The following is a 26,404-nucleotide window of genomic DNA, read 5'->3' as shown; positions in this document are numbered from 1 at the left end:
GTTGAGGAAGTCTGGTCCTAAACCAACATGTTGAAGATCTGGACCTACTTTTTCTTCTATAAGATGCAGGGGCAGGGTCTCTGGTCTGATTCTGAGATCCTTGATCCATTTTGAGTTTAGTTTTGTGCACGGTGAGAGATAGGGGTTTAGTTTCATTCTGTTGCATATGGTTTTCCAATTTTCCCAGCACCATTTATTCAGGAGACTATATTTTCTCCATATATTTTTCGCTCCTTTGTCTAGTATGAGAAAATTGTGTTTATTTGGGTTTGTGTCCATGTCCTCTATTTACATCCTTTTTTTAAGGCTTCCTTGAGAATCCCTTTGCAGGGGCTGCTAATAAAACACACGTTGGCTTTAGTTTCTTTTTCTATCATGCATTATATATCTTTAAAGGCAGTATTAACTAAATATGAGTGGTTTACGTCAATCACCCTCTTCACCTACTGAAGCTTTCTCCTTATGTCTAGATACTCTGTCCAATGAAGGTCACATTGACTACAGAGAGATTTTCAGGGACTTCTCTTTCTGTAGAAACCAGCAGAGTCAAGAGGCAGCTGCCTACATATGGGGGACTACTGGAGGACCTTGTACCTACTCAACTCTGTGGGCAGCAAACAGGGCTCCATCCAGAAGTGCCTGCTGGTGTGCCAAAGAGCTCAGGAGTTCAGGGCAGGCAAGATGGGGGCATGTGTATGGGAAGCCTCACGTCTCCCTTGCTGGCTATTTGCATTTGTTATAGCCAAAGCAGTCTGGCCACTTTGTCTTGGGTAAGCAGGATAGACCGGAGACCCTGTTTTTGTCTTTATGTGAGAATGGTCCTTACTGCTTATGATGCAGACGTGGTCCCTGCTACTTGTATTGCAGTTCCAGCATGACTGTTCAAGAGAGGGCCTGACGTTTCTTTTTTAGTCAAATCTTAGGACCTGTGGCTTGCTTGAGTGTTCACATGGCTGCTGCTTTTGTCCAAAGCAGCAAATTCTAACAAAAGAGGTTGCGGTTTTGTTTTTTCTTTCCTGCTTCATACTCTAGCCAGTGGCTTATGGCCCACAGATGCTCTTATTTTTATCTTTCTCACATGCAATTGTTTGTCCTTGTCATTCTTCCTGTGTATTTATCAATAGGATACTCCTGTAGCAACAATTGCTCTGACACAGATATTGGGTAACTTCTGGCCAAGTGGGGTATCTGTCAGATCTTGAAAAAGGGGTACTATTTCAGTTCTTGTATCATAGTCCAGCAATTGTCACATGCTTTTTGGCCAGTGGCCCTCTTCTCTTGGACAGAGCAGAGACCAAGGCCTCGGAGTTTTGCTCTCCCTGTTGTCCCATTTCTTTGCAAGGCAGGCAGCTTCCATGAATTGTCCTCCATCCAATGGATAGTACCTCTGACCCACAATGGGGATGATCTGTTGTTACTCAGTGAAGGGGCAGGCCCATGAGCACTGGGTTGAAAGGATTTAAATCTTTTCCAACTTTTTTACAGGCATTTTGCTATCCCCACACATTAGAGGCTGTGACGCTCATTGCATCATCAACTTAGTTCCTGGACATTCCATTTCCATATCTCCTGTGCGTGGAGGGCTAGGTAAGGCAGAACAGGATAGAGGGTAGGAACTTTGGGAAGTGCAATGGAAGTGGCAGGTGTAGGTTTTGATTTCTCCGAAGGAGGATTCATAGGTGGTGCATCTCCCAATCTTGGAGGGAACCTGATTAGGTCTGCCATAAAATATGAGTCTAGCCAGCATTGTTGGTATGATGTTCATCTACCTTTAGTGTGGAAAAAAATTGTATGTACTTCCCCTATTTCTCTTCCTGCTTGTGGAGAAGATCTAACTGCAGGAAGGGGTCTGTGTTAAGGTTCCCATTAAGGGGCATTATTCCTTACTTCAAGGCTGATATTGATGTTAAGCAGTGTTATTAAAAAAATGAGCTGCTTTTCCCCTGAGTATCTCAGGGTCAAATTTCCTTCAGTTGTTGAGGATACAGCTCAGTAGAGAATGAGAGGGAACTGACATGGAATTTCCCATTTGTCAAAAATGGGAGGGATCACAGCATCTTCAGGCGAGTGGACATCTCTGACTTGAGCTCAGTGTCTTTTGGGTTTCAGACAAAGCTGGGTATCCCTATCAATGTCTCCCAAGTGAAGTTCAGACTAGTGGTCACTCTTACTGTTGCCTCCGTTCCATGTTCTAAAATCATATAACTAGGCCATGAGGCATCCATCCCGTCTTTATCTTATAATTCCCTCAGCCTGTCCTGGAGGCCCTGCTGATTCAGATGGTGAAGAGAGGAGTTTGGGCTACTTTTTTCTCATGCCACGCCAGTCATGTATCCCATTACTCAGTAAATAATATCCCTAAGTGAGATAGAAATTGAAAATATGTGGATAATTAGCATTAGGGATTGTTGTCCTCAAACATAAATGGTGTCTGAGTAGCCTAATGCTGTCAAAAGTAGAGAGCCTGGGTCTATTTCTACTAACAGGACCTAAGAATACTAGATAAGAGAAATTCATACAGAGATCCTTCAGGGAAGGAGTTGTTTCCTTAGCGAGCCAGGAACTGTGTGTGATAGAATTGCCACTTTCCATAGCAAGAAATTAGCCCCAGGAAGGACAAAGACCAAATTACTCGTGGCCTCTCCTACTACCATTTGAAATAAACTCTAAATAACTATATCTTGTAAGTTAATGGTGTGGATGGTCAATGTGCGAGAGAGAGAGAAAGAGAGATAGAGAGATATTAACCCATCTGTTCCAATGTTGACAAAATTTATGACTTAGACTCTATAACTTGCTAGAATCTTTTAATTTAATTCTTATTCATCTTACCTCATTTTGGGGCAGCCCAGTCATTTTAATTTAGGACGAAATCTTATTTCACTGTACAAAATCCTCTCATATGCAAACATATCCTCTCTCTTTTTTTAACCTTCCCTACCAAAAATGTGCTTATACTTATAACCATGCATTCATATGTTTTTTTTCTCCTCTCTTATTTTTACTCGATTCCTTTCTTTCACACTCTTTAGAAAGTATGTTCAGAAATCATATACTTGATTCATGGCCTATGTTCTGTTCTCCACATGCCTTTGCCTTTATTTTTATCCCGCACATGCTCTCTTCAATCCAACATACATACTCCAAACAGTCATGGTGTTGTGCCAGATGGCTCTCTCTTCTAGGGCACTACAAGGACAATAGAACCTCCATGAAATATTGGGAAGTTGCCAAGAATTCTCTTGGTTCATTGGGATGCTTTGAGCCTGCTTAATAAACATGCATATGGAACTGGTTAGTCTGACAGTGAACACATGGACCAAGTATGTAGCAATAGCAATCCCTCGGGATAATGAAAACCTGAGGTTCTGTCACCTCCCAAGCTATCAAATATGCAGAGAATGAAGTGAGTTAAGTAGTAAATATTTCAGACTCAGTCCTGACAAGAATGATAGTAGAGTGAAACAGACATTATTACCTCATGTACATGTATGACTGTATGACCGATGTGATCCTATAATATGTATAATCAGAAAAATGAGAGATTACACTCTATTTATGATCTATCAAAACACATAAATGCATCCTGTTATGTACAACTAATTAAAACAAATAAAATAAAAAAAATTAAAAAGAGGGGAGCCACAGTAACATTTTACTCAGAAGAAGATGATCAGTAATGACACCAAAAATATGTTCAGGGAGGAAGTCCTTCTCCATTCTTGTGGCCTTGCTGAGAAAATTTTGAACAAAACATACACAGCTGTATCACTGAGACTTAATTAGTAAAGATAAAGTAATAAAGTATACCTTCAGACTGGAGAGCAGGTCATTGCAGAGGAGATTGACCCCATCTCTCTTTGTGAGTTCAGGTATATTAGGATATAAGGGGAATTATTTTTGTCTCTATCTCCCAGACCAACTTACTCTACTTATTGACAGTTATTTTATATGCCATTTAGCTAGGGGTGACTCTTCATCACCATAACTGGCTTACATTTTTCTTCATGGGCCTTATATCTTGTTTTCCCAGGGACTCAGGATCTTGTTTTTAAATTATTTTAGTTGTAGATAGACACTAACATTACTTATTTATTTATTTATTTATTTATTTTTATGTGGTGCTGAGTATCAAGCCAGTGCCTCACATATGCTAGGCAAGTACTCTACCACTGAGCCACAGCCCCCAGACCCAGACTCAGGATGGTGTGACAGTTAATTTTAGGTCAGCATTGTTGGTGTAAGGTCTTGCTGAAAATGTTTTTGCATTTAGGCCCTTTTGAACTATTCCCTTGTCCCCTGATTTTTACCCTCCGAATTAATCTATCTTTCTCCTTTTGTAAGAAGAATAATTTTTAGAGCAGAGATCAGTTAAGGGTCATGAAGTAGCTCTCTTATCATACCTTATGATGCTACTGAGGCAGAGCTATTGCTTAGCTGATTAGTTTTGCGCTATTTTCTTAAACCCTTGATCCACTGAATGTATCTAACTCCTACCTAAGAAAAAGAATGTGACCTTTTGCTTGTCATTTTATAGGGGATGACCATTCGTCCTCTTGTTGACTTATTAGATGTAACAAGAAGAAGAGAGACCTCTCCAACTGTGAGTGAACAAATTCTTATTAGGGTAAGCTGTCTATATATCAACTACATAATCTTGTACTGGAGTTAACCCTTATATGAAGGTCTTTTTATTCTTGGATTGTCCTCCTAACAAAAATGAGACATAATTTTCTGACTTTCAAATTGGTATTTATTATTTTGTACTTATCTGTAATTTGAAAAGTCAAGAAACAATTTTGAGGAAGAACACAGAGAATCTGAACTTTAACTTTTGCTGTGTTACTACCTAGCTTTCTATATTATTTTGGTGGAGTTTTAAGTTCTTTGTGACTTTGGCTTCCTAATCAGTAAATTAAAATTTTGGTCTTCATGATGTCTAGGGACACATCCAGATTGAATAATTATGAAAGATAAATATTTATACTTAAATTGTTATTATCAGTGTTCTTAGTTATTTTATCATACTAATTCTTAATACAGGCTCAATTAATCCAGTAGCTTAATTTACCTTCTATTTGTTATGTAGAGAAATTGCTTATAACCTGAACTGTGTAAGTTGTACATTATTGGAAAGTTTTGGGGGATGATTTTGTGTTTGGTGGAATTTTTTTATATTACTGAGGTCTAAGGAAGTTAAAGATTTTAACAGTTAACTCATAACATATACTCTTTGAAACAGGGCATCTTAAATGCACAGTGTTGAAAAGAAATTGACTCAGTCTACATGAGAAGTAAGGAGACAGTCAGAGAAATTTAAAAGTCTAAACTTTGTATCAGTTGATTTTTGTTCCTTTGTATTAGTGCATTATAGATATACGTAATAGTAGGCTTTATTTTGACATAATCATATAAGCAGTCCCCAGTACTTCTCCTTTCCTTCCCCTTCTCCCTCTCCCTGTTGTCCTTCATAACTTTACTATTTTTATTTTCTTATAGAAATGGATTAGAAATATCATTATCATATATGAACTGATATAAAATATAACGATAAAAATATCAAAATATAGAAGATATTAAGACTGATTTAAAGATATGCTTTATTCTGTCAATACCAAAAAAACTAAGACTACCTTATTTCTTGCTTCTAACATCAATTTGATGGAGTTGATAATTTTTTTTTTGGTATCAGTAGTTGAACCAAGAGGGACTTAACTACTGAGCCACATCCCCAGTCCTTTCTAAAATATTTTATTTAGTGACAGAATCTTGAAGAGTTTCTTAGGGCCTCACTAAATTGCTGAGGCTGGCTTTGAACTTAAAATTCTCCTGCCTCAGCCTACTGAGCTGCTCTGATTACAGGCCTGCACCACCATGCTCTGTCAGAATCCATAATTTTTTGGGACATATTTTCAGCAGATGATGACTTTATATTTATCAAGTGTATGTTTTGTTAATAATCATGTGTACAAAACTGTATGAGCATGATTAATTTAACTCTTTACATTTTTCTCTTTGATTTTAATACTTGACTGCTCAAGTTGTAAAAAGAAAACTGCTAGTCTTTTTATTATAATTGAGTGATATTTTAGGTTAATTTAGGGACAATTTTTATTGATATTGTCTTATTCCTGCTATATGAGCTAATAACTTTAATGATGGCATAGTATGCATTACATTGATAGGACATAACTCATTTAAGCAATGTATGTGACTAAATCAAACTTCTATTTATTTTGTTTTCCCAACATTTTATTTTTAAAAGTATTAAGCCTGTAGAATTTCAAAGATAGTTCAATGCAGAGTATTCATTGGTATCTTTGTTACCTCTGCTTTACCATTTTCTGTTTATATATGTAGGTTATTATTGTCATTTGGTCAGTCATTTATAACTAAGTTGAAGATACCCTGACTATTCATCTCTAATACATCAGCAAGTATTTTCTAAGAAAAATGACTTTCTAGTATATAATCACAATTAGCTTATACAATTCAGGAAGGTCAAAGTTGACACAATATTATCATCTAATATAATTCTACATTAAATGTTTTGTCAAATGTTCCAATAGTGCTTTTTAGAGCATTTTCCTCCGGATTCAGGATTATGCTTTGCATCTTGTTGTCATATTTTTAATACTTTTAAAGTTATTTATCAGCATTTCATTGTCTTTCATGACACTGGCACTTTTAAAATATGTATTTGTAGACTATCCCTCAAGTTAGATTTGTTGATTGTTCCTTCATACATAAATTCAGGTAATGCAATTCTGAGATGCTATATCAAATTAAACTTCTAATTTTAATATTCTAAATAATTTGTCAGCTGCTCGTTTTTGCCCAACCCTTGACCCATATCTATCTAACCTTCTGTTTTTATGATTCTTTTCTGAAATTCCTTATTTTCTCCCACGTTTTCTCATGCTGTTCACAGTGCATAGTATGACTTCTTTTTCATACATACCCCCATTTAATCAGGGTAAGTTCCATAATGCACATTTTCATATGAGCCTCTTCTAATACTACCTTTTTCTACTTCTTTCCTATGTTTGCCTTTTCCCGTTGTATTTATACAAACACACATTACAAGTTTGACCTTGATCTCTAAGTCTCTAAGTGGTGCCTCCCTCTATTTTGGTTCTAAGTCATTCAAAGTCAGGGGTCATGACTTTTGCTTCTTTTGTTTCCTTCATAATTCCAAGTCCAGATCCTTGATAGGTGAATGAATCTGTCACATAATATTGACACAAAATTCTTTTGTCTTCAAATATAGCATTTCTAATGAGTATACTAGAGATACTGCCAACGTTGTCACATATAAGCATAGATGGTTCTTTTTGTATTTACTCTGTAGAAAGTTTATAATATGTCACACACAGTCTACTGTCAAGTATATCTAAAAAGAACAAAAAATTAAAAAAAAAGAGTTTAGGATGATATAAGAAAATCAGAGGTAGTCCACAATTTTGTAGATGCTTTTGATGGATCCTTTAATTAGGCAGTAATTGATCAAGTTTTTCATATATGCTTTGTATTTAGATACATGTTTCATTCTGTTTCAGTTCTTTGATCATTTGCTGGCGGGCATAGAAGACATATCAGGACACTGGGGACAATATTACTGGAAAGACAAGTGAGAATTTGCCAAAAGTTACATCTGTATTTGTGTAGAAAAAAAGAAACAAAATGAATCAATTTCTCTTTATGTCTGATTCTTTGGGTATGGTTATAAAAAAAAGATGGCAGCTAAAAAGAAAGGTGAGGGTTTTCCTCTTTCTTTTATTTACCAAGAAAGGTACACAACTGACACCAAAAATACACTCTAAAACTAAACTTTGTGTCATAAAATTCACAGGCCATCCCTTTCTCTTGGGAATATTAAGTATAGTTTCAGAGAAATTTCCTTCTACCATCTTACAGTATTCTCTCTGTCATTTACAGAGAGATTGTCATTGCAGTCATTTTGTCATTCTATTTTTTTCTGTCCAATAAATTCAGCATATTTCTACCTTAAAGTCAGTCAGTGTATACTATTTTCTCTGCCTGGAGTACTCCTCTATGTGATACTTGCATGTCCAGTATTTTCTTGCCACTCAAGTCTTAATTTAAATTTTGTCTCCTCAGAAACATCTTCCTTCACCATTCAGGTTTTCTCTATTGTATCAGTGTACTGTAATTCTATGAATAATATATGAATCTCTGGTATTCTAAAAGGCTTATTAAATATTTCCAAATGATTTAAGAATATAATTAACAAAATGTATAATTTTGCATGTTTTTCTTCCACTACAATGTAAGTTGTGTGAGTGGCGACTTTGTCTATCTTGTTAAATTCTATAACTGCAGCACTCAGAAGAGATCCTTTCACTCAGTAGGCTATCAGTATATATTTTTGAATAAATAAATGAGTGACAATAAATTATAAAGGGCATTATATGCTTATACTAAATCTAGTCTTAGATTTGAATTATGTTTAATTATGATCTCTTCCAAAGTAGTTCTGTAGCAATATATATTAAGATTCACTGCTTTGATGTTAAATCCTGACTGGAACTCTGTAAAATATCAGATTTACTTTTAGCAACAAATACATGACACAAGTCCTGACACCTGATAATTTGTAGGCATCCTTTTATGTTACTGTCCAAGATAGTTATAAAGTGAGGCTAAGGTAAGAGAACCAAGGGAAATTACTATGTTGGTCTCCCCCAGTATATAAACAACTTTATAGTGAACTCAAGTAAGAATTATAGAGTTCTTTGCCATAATTATAGATGCAAAGGATCTAACAAAATGGATCTTTTCTACTTATTGAATTTCAATGCTTATTTTTGATCATAGGGAAAGGATGTAAACAATTAATTCAGTTGTATTTACACTAATTGCTTTTCCTTTCCTGACAAGTCAAATAGCAAAACATTTTTTTTTAATTTTTTTTATTTTTAGTAGTGCTAGAGATAAAACCCAGGGCCTCATGCATGCTGGGCAGTGCTATACCACTGAGATACACCTACAGCCCCAAATATTTTTTTTGTACTTATATGCAGTTGTATTTTATATTTAACTCACAATGTTTTTTTCACTTTTATGAATAGCATGATAACAAAATCATTCTTGGGATAGGTGTTCAAAGAGAGAAACGATCTTTCCAGAATCATAAGTATATCTCTCTCTGAGGTTTCTCTGCCTCTATCTTATTTATAGTGATGGTAGAAAGACAATTAAACTCTTGGATGTATCTTTCTCCTCCCAGAGACTACAGTTTGCATTTTTATCATTAGTATTTTACATTTTCCAGCTACCAATCTTCTATATTTCACAAAGGTAATTTTTTCCCCTAGGGACAGCTAATGGATGTCTTGAAGCATTTCTTGGAAGGGAGGAAAAAGAAGAAAACCAATATTTCACTTTGAAATTTGCAGCTTTGAAAGTTGCTACATTATTTGCTTTGGACTTTTCACTTCCTCCTTTTCTTAGGCAGAAATGATTATCATTATAAGACTTGATATATACTGTGAGGTAAAAGTAAAATAAGCAAATAAGCAAAAAGGTTTCTATGAGAAGAGGAAAATTATTTTGTGGTTTTCTACAAGGCATAGATACATGAATAAGTATAACATACAGTGTTACAATATAAGCTGATGAAACTGCTTGCAAAACCAAAATCTGAAAATATGTATATATAATTTATGTATTCATGTAAAGCAGTCCAGTTTGATCATGTTAACACTTCTTCTGCTTCTGGCATTGTTTGATGACTTGAGCTACTATCAATTGTCAGTTCAGAAGAACAGTTTCTCATCCTGATGCTCAGAATCTTCATATCTTAGAAAAATTTGCAACACATACACAAGATAAGCAGACAGAGAAATTGTCTTTATTCTCCACATTGAAGGTCAATTGTTAGTTCTTTAAAAGGTTGAGAAGCGTTTTCCCATTCCTTTTCTTCTTGAGAGCAAGCGATGCATTTGTGTACTATGCAAAACTCTGAAGCCTTATATGATATCAGAAAAGTTAAGTACAGTCTGATCTTTGGTTTGTAGTGGTTTCTATCATATTTATGACTTTGTTTTCTCTAATGCCACATCGGAGCATCTGTTGGACTCTGCTTGTAAGAAGCCAGAGAAGTGCCCTCTTGGAGGTCATCTATACAGAAGGCCAGCCTGGCCACAGGGATCAGATCTCTAGTATCCAAGAGTCAATTGCATCAATGGCCTACTACCTTCTTAAAGAGCTGTTCTGGTCTCTGCCATGCTTGGAATTCATCCCTTATCAGCTCAGCCCAGCTGGATAAATCCCTCCTTAGGCTGCTCTCTTTTTCTTTCCCAGCATCAGTTTTAGATCCCCAATCTCTTTTCTCTGGGGAAATGACTCCATCCATACTTGTGCTTGTATTTGTCCCCAACGAAGGCTACATGGCAGAACTTGAAGTTGATGTGAAATGAAAGAAGAGTCCTTGATAAATTAGCCTAAAGATACAACATGCATGAGAATCTCTGAAAGTGCCTTTTAAACATATATGTATTATTCACTCCATTTTGTATACATCTCAGACATTTTCCAAAAGGGACCTGGACAAATCTGAAATAGATATTTCTATGACCACACTTGGAGAAACACCAAATTTTTTATAGTAAAGTGCTTGAGCTAATTACTCCACTTTCTGTTTGAACATGCTCTATATGGTTTCATACAGTGAGCTTTTTATTTATTTTTTCTGTGAGGAGCTACAAAGTCTTTGATAATTTCATGGTTGCACAAATGTGGGTAATCCCTTTTCATTTTTCTCATTTTTCTCATGTTTTATATATATATCACCTCTCCTAAAATAGTATCTTTTTCTAGTCCCCAAAATTTCTGTGTCCGATTATTTTTATCAATTAAAGTTGTTATCATAACATTCTAGTTTGCTTTCATTATTTTCTGAGCTCAATACTGCCACCTGTCGTCTTCTTAAGCAAATTTGAGGTTGAGCTCTTAAGCCTAGAATCAAGGCTGAACATTTCCATTCAGGTGTTACAAAGAAGAATTAACATTATTTTTCTTTCCATTTTGTGAGTTTACTGTGTAAGTTTAAACTCAGGTTCCTCAAGCAAACCTTTCAAAAATATGACTCATTTCTATTCACATTCTTTGAAAATAAGTTGTATCAAGTACCCTCTTCTTTCATGGCTATTTCTGAAATGGAGACCCTGCTTGGCTATTATTTCTGTCTTTGCCCTTAGAGTTGTTTTTTTTCCTTCATGGTCTGCTTTTCCTTGGCCTAATTGACACTATTTGGTTAAACCTAAAAAATTAATTTCTTCATAAGCACATATTTGAAATTAAATTAGAATTTCTTGTGAGTTTTTTCTCCCTCTATCACATATTAAACTTATATTTAAATGAAGTAAATTTGGATTAGGCAGTGGTTAATCAGTTTTGAGATCTTTTCACCAAAGTGTAAACCTCCTGAAAAAGTGGCATAAAATTCCTTGAATTTATATTTCATTTGCTTTGTGAACAGATTGGAATATTTCAACAGCAGATATTTGCAGAAGATTTTGCTCAGAGAATATGACCAGCCCAAATCGAGCATTGTGCTTCTTTATGAAAAACTTGAGAGAAAACATGCCATTGAGCTGGCAGAAGCAGGCCAGCTAATACACACACCATCTAGTACGTCTTTGCTGTAAGTATATATATGTGCTGTAAGTAATATAGTGTATTATTGTGTGTGTGTTTTTATCTGTTTAATTAGCTATCACAGAACAATTACAGGGCTCTTCCATGTGTTTTAGGGTTCTTTTTTTAATGTTTTTTAGTCGATGATGGGCTTTTATTTAATTTATTTGTATGTGTCGCTGACCACTGCCTCACACATGGTAGGCAAGCGCTCTACCACTGAGCCACATCCCCAGGCTGTGTTTCAGTTTTAAAACATAGTTTGCCTTTCCTTGCATTACCTTTTGGGAAAAAAAAAAAAACATAAAGAATTAAGATAAAATTGAGGATGTTTGGTTGGGCATCACTGGCTGCATTGTTGAACATAGAGTAATAAATAGAGCTTAATGGAATAAATTATGTCTATTAAATTTTTAGCTTCTAAAGGTTTAAAAACATTATCGATCTCCAAAGGAAAAATTATCTTTGCATTTTTATTTCAGGTAAGGATTCATGTTAAGTAAAATAAATGTGTAGGTTTTTGTTGATTAAGAATTTAGTTAACTGTTAAGTGTTTAATTTGTTTTTGTTGGAGAGAATCAATATAGAAAAAGTATATAAGTTGGTGATTTCCTGGCTCTGTATCTGCAGGCAATTGTTGAGGGAGAGTAGATTGCTCTCAAAAGGGAAAACATAAGAATGAAAAGTAATAGAAAGCTATTACTCTGATTATTCATTGTGTGTGCTGATTCAGTAGGAATTTGATATTTTTCTGCATCATGAGATTTTTCTTGAAGGGTTGTTCTTTTGATTAAATTTATTATACAATATTTTTGTCCTTTAAGTATAATTTTTAAACTTAGTATGAAGTAACTGCAGTTTCATATTTAAACAAAGATAAAAGAATTAACATTATTATTATTATTATTTGGGGGTACTGGGGATTGAACTCAGGGGCACTGGATCACTTATCCACATCCTCAGCTCTATTTGTATTTTATTTAGAGACAGAGTCTCACTGAGTTGCTTAGCACTCACTTTTGCTGAGGCTGGCTTTGAACTGGTGATCCTCTTGCCTCAGGCACCGGCGTTCCTGGGATTACAGGTGTACACCACTGCACCCGGCTACTAACTTATTATTGAATATATCCTTTTCAACTGATCAATGCTTGATTTTACAGGAATACATTTAACCAATAAATAGCTCATGTCTCTATTCAATATCCAGAAATGAAGGACTAAATCTTAGCTCTTCTTTGATATTTAATAATTAGCTAGAATAATATATATCTTTTCAAATGATGATGATATGTAAGTATTGATAAGAACCTGTATCTGTGGTACACTATTAAATTGAATAAGAATTTTGAAAAATAGAAAATATATATATGTGTATATATATGATTATTTTTGTAGAATATATAATTTTTGTGCTGTTATCTGTATCTGGGTATAAAAAATTCTGGAAATACATATACCAAATTTTAATCATAGTTTTATCTAGGTAGTGAGATTATTTGATTTTTTAATTATTCTTTATATTTTTTATATTTTTGTTAGTATGCATATATTTATTTTGTAACCAGAAAAAATATGTTTAGGAAACTGTAAGAATTGAAAGTAAACAGTATGTAAGGTAAAAATGAACAAAAATATCCTAAATTCATGATCAGGAATTGGAAATTTTAAACAATTGACTGAAGTTAAGGGATGTCAAGAGAAAGTTATGAAATAAGTGCTGGAATAGGATATTGAAATATATTAACAGAATACTTTTTTATTTTAAAAGATTTTTAATTAAGAGAGAACATAATTTTTTATTGGGATTTTGACTTGCCTTTTTAATGTGGGCTGCACCAGATGAACTCCTGAAATCTCTGCTTAGAATCATCATAGCTGGATCTTCTGCATATGGAGGGATTATCTATTATAGAGAAGGAAAGATAAGTGGATAATGATTGTATGCTGTTTGCTGAAAATCCTCAAGTACCTTAGACTTTGAACATATTTAGGATGTATATCATTAATATTTTTATTTATGAAGCCATACCTATAAAATTAAAACCACATCACAGGCTCAACATAAATTTGATGTATTTGAGAAGTGAATATAGCAAATCTGATTAATTTAGAACCCTAAGTTTATTTTATCTAAATTAGGTAGATTGGCTCTTACCACTATCTGAAATTACCATATAAATCATTTAATTTCCCTTTTGTTTAATAATACAAATCTGAAATTAATATTAGCATAAGAAACATAGTAAATCTTTAAGATTTGATATCCCTTAATAATAATAATATTTTCCAGAACTTGGAGAATAAGGCATTAATTGCACGATTAACATAAAAATAGCATTATAAAGGGGTATGTAGTAAAATTAAATTCAGGTATTATTTCATTGTTTCACACTCAAAAGAAAATCTGAAAAATCTTTCCAATATAATATAAAATAGCACAATTTGATGTTTGGTCTCAACCATCATAGTTATCTTACTTGCAATTTTCTTTCCATAAAGAGTAAGTTATTTAAACTAAATCTTAACAAGCATCCTATCTGCAACTTTACTAAAGGTATTTTGAGGAACATTTTATCAGCATTTTATTTATTTCATTGTATGTAGAGTATGCAGTCATTTGAATTATAAAATTTTAGCACACATTAAAAGAACTGCCTTTTAAAATATTTTGCTCATATATCTACTGCAAGTATATTTTTAAATGTTGAGATAAATAGGATTAAAAGAAGAAATTACCTTAATATCTGATTTTATTATGATCGAAGATTGGATTTCTGCTTTTCAATGTGACTTTTCTATGCTCCTCATTCTCCACCCTGCCTTCAATTATCCTTTCAAAATATCTTTGGAAAACATGTATTTATTGATACATTAGCTTTTTTGAATGTGTTTTTTGAATTTACATATTTGTGTGTTGAATGCATGTAAGTAACCCAGGTATTTTATTTCCAGCCACAACCGTCAAACAACCATGCCAATCTCATCTCCAGCTCCTCCTGATCATGATGTTATGGCTAACATTCAAGAAATATTGACCACAAACCTTTATAAAATCAGGAGAGTGGTAAGACTTTTTTTTTTTAAAGTACATATCACTCTATTAATTACACAAACAAAATCTAGTTACTTTTCTTTTTATATTTCCAAATGAATCTCTTTTGCTGTATGTGTCACAGGAATATAGGCATGGTAAATGAAATGAAACATCAGAGTTTAAGTCATAGATTTGTCACTCATAGGAAAGTGCTTTAACAATTTCTACTTAACTGAAAGTGCACTGCATTATGTGATACTTAAGGCATTTTCTTGAATATATAATTTTCTACAGTAAAATCTATTTAGCAAATCACAAATATTGGGTGGTTTAGTATTAAAGTAGTTTTTGTTACTAGAAAGTTGCCAAATTCCAAATTTTAAAAATTTAGATCATGGAAAAATAGTTTTAATATGTCTACAATTAAACATTAGTTAATGTTTCTTTGATAATTTAGAAATATGAAAATTATTACAGCACATCAGAATTCTTCCTTTCCCTCCTCTTCACTGGAGAAAAATACTTTTGGCAAGTGGTGAGGTACACATTTATTTTGAAATTAAGAAGTTTATATTTATGTTATAAAATGTTTGACTTAAACCTGCAATATTTAGGTCACTTCTGTTAAGACAATTTTTGATTCTATGCATTTTGTACATTAGATACACATAAATTTATTGTAAGTGCCACTTAACATAAGTGTCAAAAATATTGTTTTGATTGTATGCTGGATGATGGAGTTACTCTGCAATGTAAAGTCTTAAAGAATAGAGCTGAATGCATATGAAAACCACTTTGAGCTCTTGAGAGAAAAGCTGGAACACAAACATTTAATAATAATGGTTGTATATAATTTTTATGTCAGTTCATACATAATCTAAATTATTTTCTCATAATGATGTATTAAGCTCATTTTCTGATTTCATGGTCATAAACATTTTATAAATTTCAAGGTCATAAATATTCCATTTTTTTGGCACAAGGAATTGAACCCAGGGGTGCTTAACCACTGAGTCATCCCCAGTCTTTTTTCTTTTTTTTTTTATTTTGAGACAGGGTCTTGCTAAGTTGCTTAGTGTCTTGCAAGGTTGCTGAGACCAGCCTCAAATGGGTGATCCTCCTGCCTCAGCCTCCCAACTAGCTGGAAACACAGGCATGTGTCACTACACTTGGCATAAATACTACTTCTTATATTAGGGTATGAATTATAATGTTCAAAGTGTTCTGAAGAAATATGTGTGTATTCTAAATTGTCAGATTCATTTTTAAAAAATGGTCCTAGTTTTATTTATTCATTTTTATCTTTTGCATATTTTTAATTTTTATTGGTTCATTTTAGTTACATGACAGTAGAATCTACTTTGATATATTTATACAAGCAAAGAACATTTCTTATTCTAATTAGGATTTCAGTCCTGTGGATGTACATGATGGTGAGATTCACTGTAGTGTGTTTACATATGCACATAGGAAGTTATATCAGATTTATTCCACTGTCTTTCCTATTTGTATCCCCATCCCTTCCCTTTACTCCCCTGTATCTAATCAATTTTTCAACTTAAATAATGGATTGGGAGAAGAAGGCAGGGTCTGGATGGAAAAAAAAGAGAAACAATTCATCCAAGTGAGAGAAAAATAGGTCTTATAATATCTTTTTAGCTCTGTTCCCAGATGAATAGATAATCATTTTAGGTGATTTGGGCTTCAAACTATCTAAAGGTACCAGATGATTTCTGCCAATGATATACAGGTTCAAAGTTCTATGATATTACAAATAGAGTTACTTTTGATTAGGTAGAGGGGAGTGAAGGGAGGGGAGGAGGTATGGGGGTAGGAAAGATAGTAGAATGAATCAGACACTAATACTCTATGTGCATATGTGACTACACAACCAGTGTGATTCTACATTACATACAACCAGAAGAATGAGAAATTATACTCCATTTATGTATAATGTGCCAAAGTGCATTCTACTCTCATGTATAACTAATGAGAACAAATGAAAAAAGTCTGAATAAAAAATAGTGATTTGAATAGTTTTCTTGTCTCTTAAAATGGTGCCTGAATCTAAATATTAATAAAATTAGTTAACCTTTATTGGACATTTTTATGTGCCATGTATTGTGCTAAAAGTTTCTAATAATTATTTTAGCTAGATTTCACTTTGCCTCTATGAAGTTAATACCATCATCATTTCCATTAAAGTGCTGAGAAAAACCAATATAACTTTCCCAAGGTTGTACAGTTGATAAGCAGGAAAACCAAAATTTTATATCTGACAGTCTGAATCCAGAGACTTGCAAATTAATTTTGACTTGCAAGTTAATTATGAATGCCAAATTAACTTTCAATAAGGTTGGTTTTTTTACATTCAAAATACTTTCGTAAGCCTTTAATAGCTACTAGGCAAGGATGTTTTCTATTATACATGAGCATATGAACCCAACAGATCATTAAAATTTATTATTTTATTTTTGAACACATAAAAAAGTAGAAAATAATATGAATCTTTGAATATTTTTTACTTAGTTTAAATAATTATCATCTATTTGGAATTTTAGGTTTATTTAATTTCCACACTGCAAATTACTTTTTCTTCTGGAATAGATGTAAAGCAAATTCCAGACATATTATTTCACCTACAAATACTTCAGTATACTAACAGATAAATGAAAACCACAATACCATCATCACATTCCCATATTAACAATAATTCATTAATATTATCAATACATAGTACATGTTCATTTTTCCCTTATTGCCTCACCATCTCTTCATGTTTGTTTTGTTTGAAGCAGGATCAACAAGTTCACACAGTTATGCTAGATTCATCTCCTTTAATATATAACAGATTCAATTTACATCTTTAATAAGGCAATTATTTGTTAAAGAAAGTGGATAATCTGTCTGTAGAAATTCTCAGTCTCTATATTTGACTGAATGAGCCCTTGCAGTATAATTTAACATGTTTCTCTAATCTCTGATCTCTATTAAATCAATAGATTTGAGGTTCATACAGATTCCTTTTTAATTATGTATTATTTATTAAGGGTACTTCATAGATAATAATGTTTATTTCATATAGAAGGCAATCAGAGGAAATATAATTTCCTTTAAAATTGGGTATCATCATCACTTGAAAATTGGGTTCAAGCGTTATCAGCTTGATCCACTCAGTATAAAGTTCTCCAAATTTGATGACTATTACCCAGGCTGTTCATTTCATCAGAGGTTGCAAAATGGTAGCTTCCTATTTATAACATTCCTTCTACACTTCTTAGCTAGAATTCTTCTATAAAGAAGAAATACTGTTCATTAAGTATTTGATAAACCTGAAGCTGTTTCCTTGCAGGAAAGGCAGGATATGGGCTTTAATTTTTTCACTTTGTTTATACATTTTAGAGTACTTGTCTGATATACTAGAAACTTCCAAAGGTAATTAGAGAGAATTAAGCATCTTTATAAATTAATAGATATTTACTATTTGATGTGTTTTTACATTTGATGTATATTTGATGCTTTTAAATATTTAGATTATTCATGCTTAAACAATCCCATCTTTGGCCAGTGAGTGCTAGTCAGAGTTGGCCTCCATGTGTTTCTAACATCACTCAAGAAATCTTTAAGAACTTTTCCCCTGTTTAGGATAATAAGATGTCCAAGGATCATATTACTGATTTAGACTTGAAACAAGCCATTTCTCCAAGGCTCTTGAAGCTTTTGGTAGACAATGACATTTATAGACCTGATCATCGTTATGACTAGTTTGGCATTACTTCTAGAAGGTTTTATTAGTTAAATCTTAGAAATTACATATACATAGAAAAAGAAAATTCCTGAGATTTTACAGGTATTTTGAATTAATATAAAATATTCCAGTACTTCTCTCTAACTCTGATTTTATGTTTACATCTCTTTTCTCCTAAACTGAAAATTGTATATAAATTATGTAACATGTATATAATATTTAAAGTAACAGACAAATATTGCTAATTACAATTAGTCGAATGAATGAAATTTAATATTTATATATAATTGCTTATTCCTTAGAATAGATGAAATGAAATGAAAGGAAAATATGGTTTCCATGTCAGTTAAAATATTGTTTCCTCTTGGAAATGCTTAGATTATGGTTACTTCTTTTGGTTAATTTTGTAAAAGATTTATTGAAGTACAAGTGACAAAAAATAAATTACACATATAAGAGGATAACATTTTATAAGTTTTACATATAGATACATCTATTTAAATACCCAAACCATAGTTGGGATGTTACGGAGCTGGGGTTTTCCAAGAAAATGAGGCACTGTGAAACACCCTCTTCAAATCCTGATTCTTGCAATCAATTCTAGAAAGACTTCAGATATTGTATTACTCAGGGTTCTCTAGAGGAACAGAATCAACAGGAAGTATGATTGTAAAAGGGGATTTATTAGATTGGTTCATATAACCAGAAACTGGATAGTCCACAATGACCATCCGCAGCTGGAGAACTTGAAAAACCAGTAGCCGTGTAGTCCAAGAGGCTGAAGCCTTAGAAGGATCAACAGTCTTACCTGCCGGAAGCCAGCACCCGCAACTTGCGGGTTCCCGAAGGATGGGTGGAGTCGGCACAGAGGAACAGCGCTAACCCCTGAGCAACTTGAAGCAAGTGCTGCTCAGATTTATTTTATCTCTTTTTGTATAGTATTATGTAAAGCAGGATTAAACAGGATAGAAGTTATAGAAAAATTACCACAAGATTTGTCATTAACCACACTTTCCAGCAGGTGTCTAACACATAGCGGGTACATTAAAGTCAACTTTCTATATTTACTTAAAGTTACTCACGTAAGCATATTACAGTGAAAGATATTTTCCTCTTTTCATCCTACCGGCCTTTGTTTACCCTTTGGTGGCAGACCTATTGTCAGCATAATGACTCTATTTTGTTTTAAGCTAATTTTATTGAACTGCTAAGCAAAACATGCATTTTAATCTTTAGCTCGTATTATTATGTTTTTGATTTAACCTTAAAGGTCTACTCTATTACCTAAACAAGCTCAGTTAAAACTAAGTTAGGTTATTTACTGCCAAACAATCAGTGTGAGTGCTTAATTTCTATCTTAATATTCTTTATGTTATTGATTTGTCCTCCACCTATTGTAATACATATGCAAGACCTAAGCCACCATAAACTACTCATAACCAGTTAACATGCAATGAGGGCATTTGATCTTATAATATTTTTCTAGTTATTTGCATATGCTGTTTCTTTGTTCTTTAGTCCTACATTTCCAGGGTGGCCTTTGATGTCCAAGCATTTGAAGGAAGGACAAACATTGGACATTAATGGTCCATCTACCATTAATATTAATTATTCATTCACCAATTTCATTATACACACCTGTATAGGAAAGAGGTGAATCTGTGGGAGTTGGGTCCTTATACTTATTCACTTGTTTCCCTCTAGGTGGATACCACAAACGTCCCCCAATCCTGTAAGCTAAGTAGGGCAGTCCTTGTACTGTGGGGACAAGTCTCCTGTTCTGTTTGTCAGGTTGTTTTGCTGACACAGCATTAACTGGGGTAGGTGTGGTCAGCATAGGAGCAAGCAATTCCTGTAGTTTTCTGAAGAACTCCTCAAACTCTGTACTTTCAGACTTATGTGTGATATTGGTACATTTTTTTAAAGCATTCCTCATCCTCCTCCAAGCTTCGCAGACTCATTGAGGTTAAATACTTATCACAACAATCCAGGAAATATGAATGCAGTTGCACAGTTATAAGTATGATAATTACAAGAAAACACTCAATTCCTAGGAGACATGACAGTAGCAATATCCTGGAATGGTGGCCTTGCCAAGCCCGTCCCCATGCTCAGACCTTGTCATGCAGCATGGCAGAAACAGTCCTGGCCACTTACCCTAGTCTGAGTCCGAGGCTTCTGGAAACTACCTGGAGAATCACTGGCAGAATCCATTTTGGAAAAGTGCAGAAGTGAGAGTCGGATATCCTCAGAAGATAGAAGCAGCAATCAAGAACCTGTTCAAGAAGAACTGAGCTTGAATCTGCATCTGCTTCCTTGTTCTTTCAACTTTTATTCCATCCAAGCCACCATCCTATTAGGCCATGGTGCCCATGCTTTGGGAGGGTCTCCACTTCAGTTCACTAACCCACATTCTAATCATTCCTAGACACACCCCATTGACACACCCAGAAGCCTCTTAATAATTGACACCTCTTAACCCAATCAAGTTGACAATTCAAATTAACCATTACAGATATCTTGCTTAGTGTAACAGGAAGGAGTTTATTGAAGGGAGAAGAAAAGAGAAAGGAGATACTTTCAAGGGACAGAGTGAGTCCTCTCATAGAAGAGAGGGACAACGTACCCCTCCTACATTCCATTAAAAAATTTATTTGTTCTTTGTGGTTATATATGATAGCAGAATGTATTTTGACATACATATATGGAGTAAAACTTCTCATTGTGTTGGTTGTACTTGATGTAGAATTACGTCTATTCAGTTCTTATTTATTTTGTTAATATTTTATACATTTTAGTGTCCAAGTCTTTCACATCCTTGGTTAAATTAGTTCCAGGCATTTTATGCTCTTTGATGTTATTACTTTTGTTAATTTTCTTTTCGGATATGTAAGAATACAACCACAGTTTATGCGTTGATCTCGTACCTGTAACTACTAACTATATTTAAATTCCAGTTACTTTTGTATGAATCCTTTAGGAATTTTTATGTACAGCATATTGTCTGTGGCTAGAGATGGTTTTCCGTCTTCCTTTCCACCTTGAATGACTTTTATTTGCCTAATTTCTCTGGGTACAACTTTTAAAACTGTTAGATGGCAATGGTGAATACAGGCCTCCTTGTTTGTTACTAACCTTAGGTAGCAAACGTTCAGCTTTCACCATTGAGTTCATATTACTTGTAGGTTTTCTTAAATACCCTTTATCAGGTTGAGGAAAATTCCCTATAAAACTCTTTTAAGTATTTTACCATGAAAAGTTGTCAAATTTTGTCAAAAGTTTATGCATCAATTGATATTATCATTTATTTTTTCCTTCATTTTATTATTGTAGGGTATTGCATATATTGTAGGGTATATGCATATTTCCTGGTGCATATAAAAGTTAGTGTTACAGTTACACTATAGTCTATTAAGTATCAAATAGCATTATGTCTAAAGGAAAAAAATATATATGCCTTGATTTAAGAAAAATTCCTTAAATACTAAAAAATGCTAACATACATCTGAGCCTTCGATGAGTCATTGTTTTACTGGTGGAGACCCTTCCATTGGATGTTTATGATTGCTGACTGATTAAGGTTGTGATTGCTGAAGACTGGGGTGACTGGAAATTTCTTAAATTAAGACAACAATGGAGTTGGGCTCATCAATGAACTTCTTTCACAAATGATTTCTCTGAAGAAGTGCTATTTGATAGTATTTTACCCACAGTAGAAGTCTTTCAAAATCAGAGTCAGTTCTCTTCAACAATGATGTTGCTTTATCAATTCAGTTTATGTAATTAAATATATTGTAATTTCAACAGCGTTCAAAGCAACTTCACCCAAAGTGGATTGCATCTCTGTCGGGGTCTTAAGCCCCCTTGCTCTTCTCGACCAGCGACAAGGGAAGGGGACCCTCCCCAACAAGGTCAGACCAGGATAGGTAGGGCCGGCTGACCGCCCACTCCCAGCCCTCCGGGCAGAGGACAATCAGACGCATCAGGGAGACCAGTCACAGCAGGAACTCGTTTATTGAGTAAGTCACACAGCTTTTATGTAGGGTGGGGGCTAGGTGGGAACCAATCAGCTTAAAGGACAGCAAGGCATGGGGTGTTCACACAGGCGAGAGTCCCATAGGAATATATGGCAAGCACGAGCTGATCACGTTCGCAGAACTATTGCTAACCAATCCCTAATGGTGGCCCAATTTATCGTCATTAACCTTTGAAACTGCCTTTGAGGCCTTGATCTTGCTCACTCGCCAGGAGTAAGGAGTCAGCCTGAGTTAATGTGTCATTAGTCCCAACATATCCCCCTTTTTTGTTTTATATTAAGGGTGTGTCTGTTTTAGGTTGCCCCTGGGAGGGTCTTACCCGTCATGGAACCTCACCCTAGCAGTTTGGGGGTCCGCCTTACTTGAAGGTGTGCCTGTCTTAGGTTGTCCTCCTCTGAGGATCTTACCCGTCATTGACTACCACCTTAGCACTTCAGGCGGGACCCTCAGGAGGAGCAGGGCTTAAGGGAGAGACACTTAGACCCCAGTGTCCTGATACGAGTGATCCATGATCCTATAGGGCTCTCAATCATCATTATGAAGGGCGATATAATGCTGTCAGACCACCATGAGCTGCACAGATTTAGCCTAGCTTTTCAGGAAATGGATAAGCTTATTGATTATGCGAAGCCAATAGGTGAACACAAGGATAATGGTGATTAGTGGGCCCATAAGTGGGAGGAGGTAGGGGAGCCACCCGTGTAACCCAGTCCAGAAGAAATTAGAGTGGAGCTCGCTCCTATGATGTTCCAGATCTTCTTGTAGGTTTTTGATCTTATCTTGCACAATGCCAGAGCAGTTGGCGTATAAACAGCACTCTTCACCAAGGATCAGGCAAAGCCCTCCTTCCTTCACCAATAGCAGATCCAAACCACAATGATTTTTCAGGATGAAGCAGCCAAGGAATCAAGTTGAGCCTGTAGATCTAAGATGGTAGAGCTGCAAAGTACAATGTTAGGAACTCTGTGTAGCTGTCAAGGAAGTCCACTGTCCAAAGTCATGAGGTCAGAGACCCCAATCTTAATCACTGTTGTCCCATTTTTGCTACTGCGCATTACACTCTTTCTTAAATGTCATTTTAAGAAGTTTACATATATTGACTCCTGAGTCTATATGAACAGTAGTTAACACAATTTAACATTATATCTAAAGCATGAATTAAAGAAAGGCTGAGAGCTTTTAACTTTCCATTTGTCTGGCAAAGTGGCAAAATGTTTTCATGTTTAACCTTTAAACAAATCAGGCTTTAACTTTTAGAAATACATTTAACAAATTTTACATATACCCTATTGATGACAGGTCCTATATAGAACATTAAATGATAGGTTTACCATTACAGACAAGTTTAATTTGAAGAATAGCAGCTTGATAAATTTCCTGCTTAAAAGGCTTGTATACCTGGAAAATATGAACACATTTAATATACAAAGAGTGACCATTTCACAATTACCTTGACACTTTTATTTTACCAAATTTAGTAATAAAAACAATTTCAGTTTCTTATCATTTGTGTGTTCACTGCAGTAACACCCATTTTCTTTAAATAACTTTTCTTTTGCATTCACAAGTTGCCTATTTGGCATAAGAGGCCCAGCTTTTGTTCTATTACAGCTTTTCACATACCTTCCTCATTAAGTTGAAATTTGTTTTTAACTTTTGATTTAAGGTGAGAGATATGAAACTTTCCCTTTTACTTCAACACTTAGAGGCCACAGTAGTATTATTGATTGGTTCAATTAATTGCTACTGGAGAATGGGGTGCCTAAGGACAAGGAGAAAGATGCGAATCCATTGGTAGACCAGTCAGAATACATCACTAGCTCTCTTAAAGGACTGGATTTCCTGGCACCCCAAACAATTACAATAGTAATAACAAAATCACTGTTCACATATCAGCAAAATGACATAATGAAAAACATTTGTAGTATTAGAACAATGACCAAAATGTGATGCAGGACATGAAATAATCATATGTTGGAATACAAAAGGTGCCAATAGTCCTACTCTATGCAAGATTGCCACAAACTTACATTTTGTAAAAAACCACACTGTCTGAAGCAAAATAAAAAAAATCACAGTAAAATTAAGTATTACCTTATAGTTATTTGCTGTATTTTTTATCTTTTTGGTAATTTTGACAACACTTTTTATAACTGACATAATTCTGCATATTTTCCCTAATGATTTTTGTCTGGTTTTTGCATCAGGATAATATTGACTTCACTGAATGAATTAGGAAGTGTTGCCTCTTTGTACATTTTTAAAAGAGTTTCAGAGAATTAATATTAAATATTTCAAGTGTTTGTAAAATTCACAAGTTAATCCACCAAGCCTTGGAGTTTTTCAGGAATTTGATTGTTGGTTCATAACTCTTTACTTGTAAAAATTTTGTATTAGATTTTCCATTTATTTTATTTAATTGTATTTTTTATTCTTTTTAGTGTTATATGATGTTTGGATACATTTTGACATGATAATGAAAGCAAAGAATATAATTTGCTCTAGTTGGTCCCCAGTACATTCCTACTCCCACATGCTCCCTCACCAGTTCCCCTCCCTCTATTCTACTATCTTTTTGCAATTTACTTGTAGTATTTTTTAATAGTGGATATAACTGATGTTGAGAGTCACTATGGTATATTCATGTATGTCCATACAAAAGTTTGTTCAGATTTATTCTACTGTTATTCTTCTATCACATCCCTTTTTCCTCCCCCTCTATCCTCTTCAGCTACTCTATTTTTATTCCCTCAGATGGAATTTCCAACACATTTCCCCCCACCATGCACACTTATTTTGGATTAACTTCCCCATATCAGAGAAGTTGACCTTTGTCTTTTTGGGACTTGCTTATTTGACTTAGCATGTTAGTCCCCAGTTTCATCCATTTACTGGCAAGTGCCAGAATTTCATTCTTTTTTATGGCAGAGTAGTAACCCATTTTGTATATATACCACATATTCTTTATTCATTTTCTGTTGAAGGGTACTTAGTTTCATTCCATATCTTGGATATTGGGAATTGTGCTGCTATAAACATTGATATGGCTGCATTCCTGTAGTATGCTGATTTAAAATCTTTTGGGTGTATACTGAGGAGTGGGATGACTGGGTCATATGGTGGGTCCATTCCTAGTTCTTGAGGAATCTTCATTCTGCTTTCTACAGTGGTTGCACTAATTTGCAGTCCCACCAACAATGTATGAGTGTATGTTTTATCACACATTCTCACAAACATTTATTATTATTTGTACTCTTGATAATTGTCCTTTGGAGTCAGATAAAATATCAATGTAGTTTTTCTTTCATTTTTTTAATTGTTAGAGATTTTGAACATTTTTTTCATACACATGTTGTCAATTTGTATTTTGTCTTTGGCAAAGTGTCTGTTTAGTTCTTTTGCCCATTTATCAATTGAGTTATATGGTTTGTTGGTGTGAAGCTTTTTGAGTTCTTTTACATTGTGTATATTAGTGCCCTGAGGAGCAGATGGCAAAATTTTCTCTCATCCTGTAGGCTCTCTCCTCATGATTTTGTTTCCTTTCCTGTGTAGAAGCTTTTCAATTTGATGCCATTCTACTTATGGATTTTTAATTTTATTTCTTGCATTTTACCAGTCTTGTTAAGGATGTATGCTCCTGTACTGACACAATGGAGTGCTGGATCTATATTTTCTTTGAGCAGTTACAGGGTTTCTGTCTATTTTCTATGTCTTTGATCCATTTTGAGTTGACTTTTGTTCAGGGTGAGAGATAAGGGTTAAATTTCTTCTAAGTATGGATTTCCAGATTTCCCAGCAACATTTGTTTAAAATGCTATCTTTTCCCAAATGTATGTTTTTGGCATCTTTGTTTAGTGTTACAGTTTGCATGTGAGTTGTCCCCCAAAAGCTCATATATGAGACAATGCAAGAAGGTTTAGAGGC

The 26,404-nt window shown here is 34.3% G+C and overlaps 1 protein-coding gene across 6 annotated transcripts in view; it reads left to right on the top strand.

Annotated features, from left to right (window-relative positions):
- Nucleotides 1-1,065: 1,065 nt before the first annotated feature.
- Nucleotides 1,066-26,404, top strand: part of LOC306650791 (sodium/hydrogen exchanger 2-like) — a 48,865-nt gene continuing 23,526 nt past the window's right edge. For 2 of the 6 annotated variants that reach the window (XR_013761019.1, XM_079123107.1), the window contains exons 1-2: nt 11,262-11,655; nt 14,614-14,725. Coding sequence is in view for 4 of the 6 variants with exons in the window: in XM_079123107.1 (XP_078979233.1) it covers nt 14,633-14,725 (93 nt within the window). In the remaining 2 variants the exon portion in view is untranslated. Of the gene's footprint in view, nt 1,588-4,537; nt 4,604-5,083; nt 5,115-11,261; nt 11,669-14,613; nt 14,726-26,404 lie in introns of those variants that run through there. The other 4 variants (XR_013761020.1, XM_079123108.1, XM_079123105.1 and 1 more) reach the window with 3 other exon arrangements.

This window comes from Sciurus vulgaris, assembly GCF_902686455.1.
Source record: "Sciurus vulgaris genome assembly, chromosome: X".
Taxonomy (NCBI): domain Eukaryota; kingdom Metazoa; phylum Chordata; class Mammalia; order Rodentia; family Sciuridae; genus Sciurus; species Sciurus vulgaris.
This window is presented reverse-complemented; position numbering and strand designations above follow the sequence as displayed.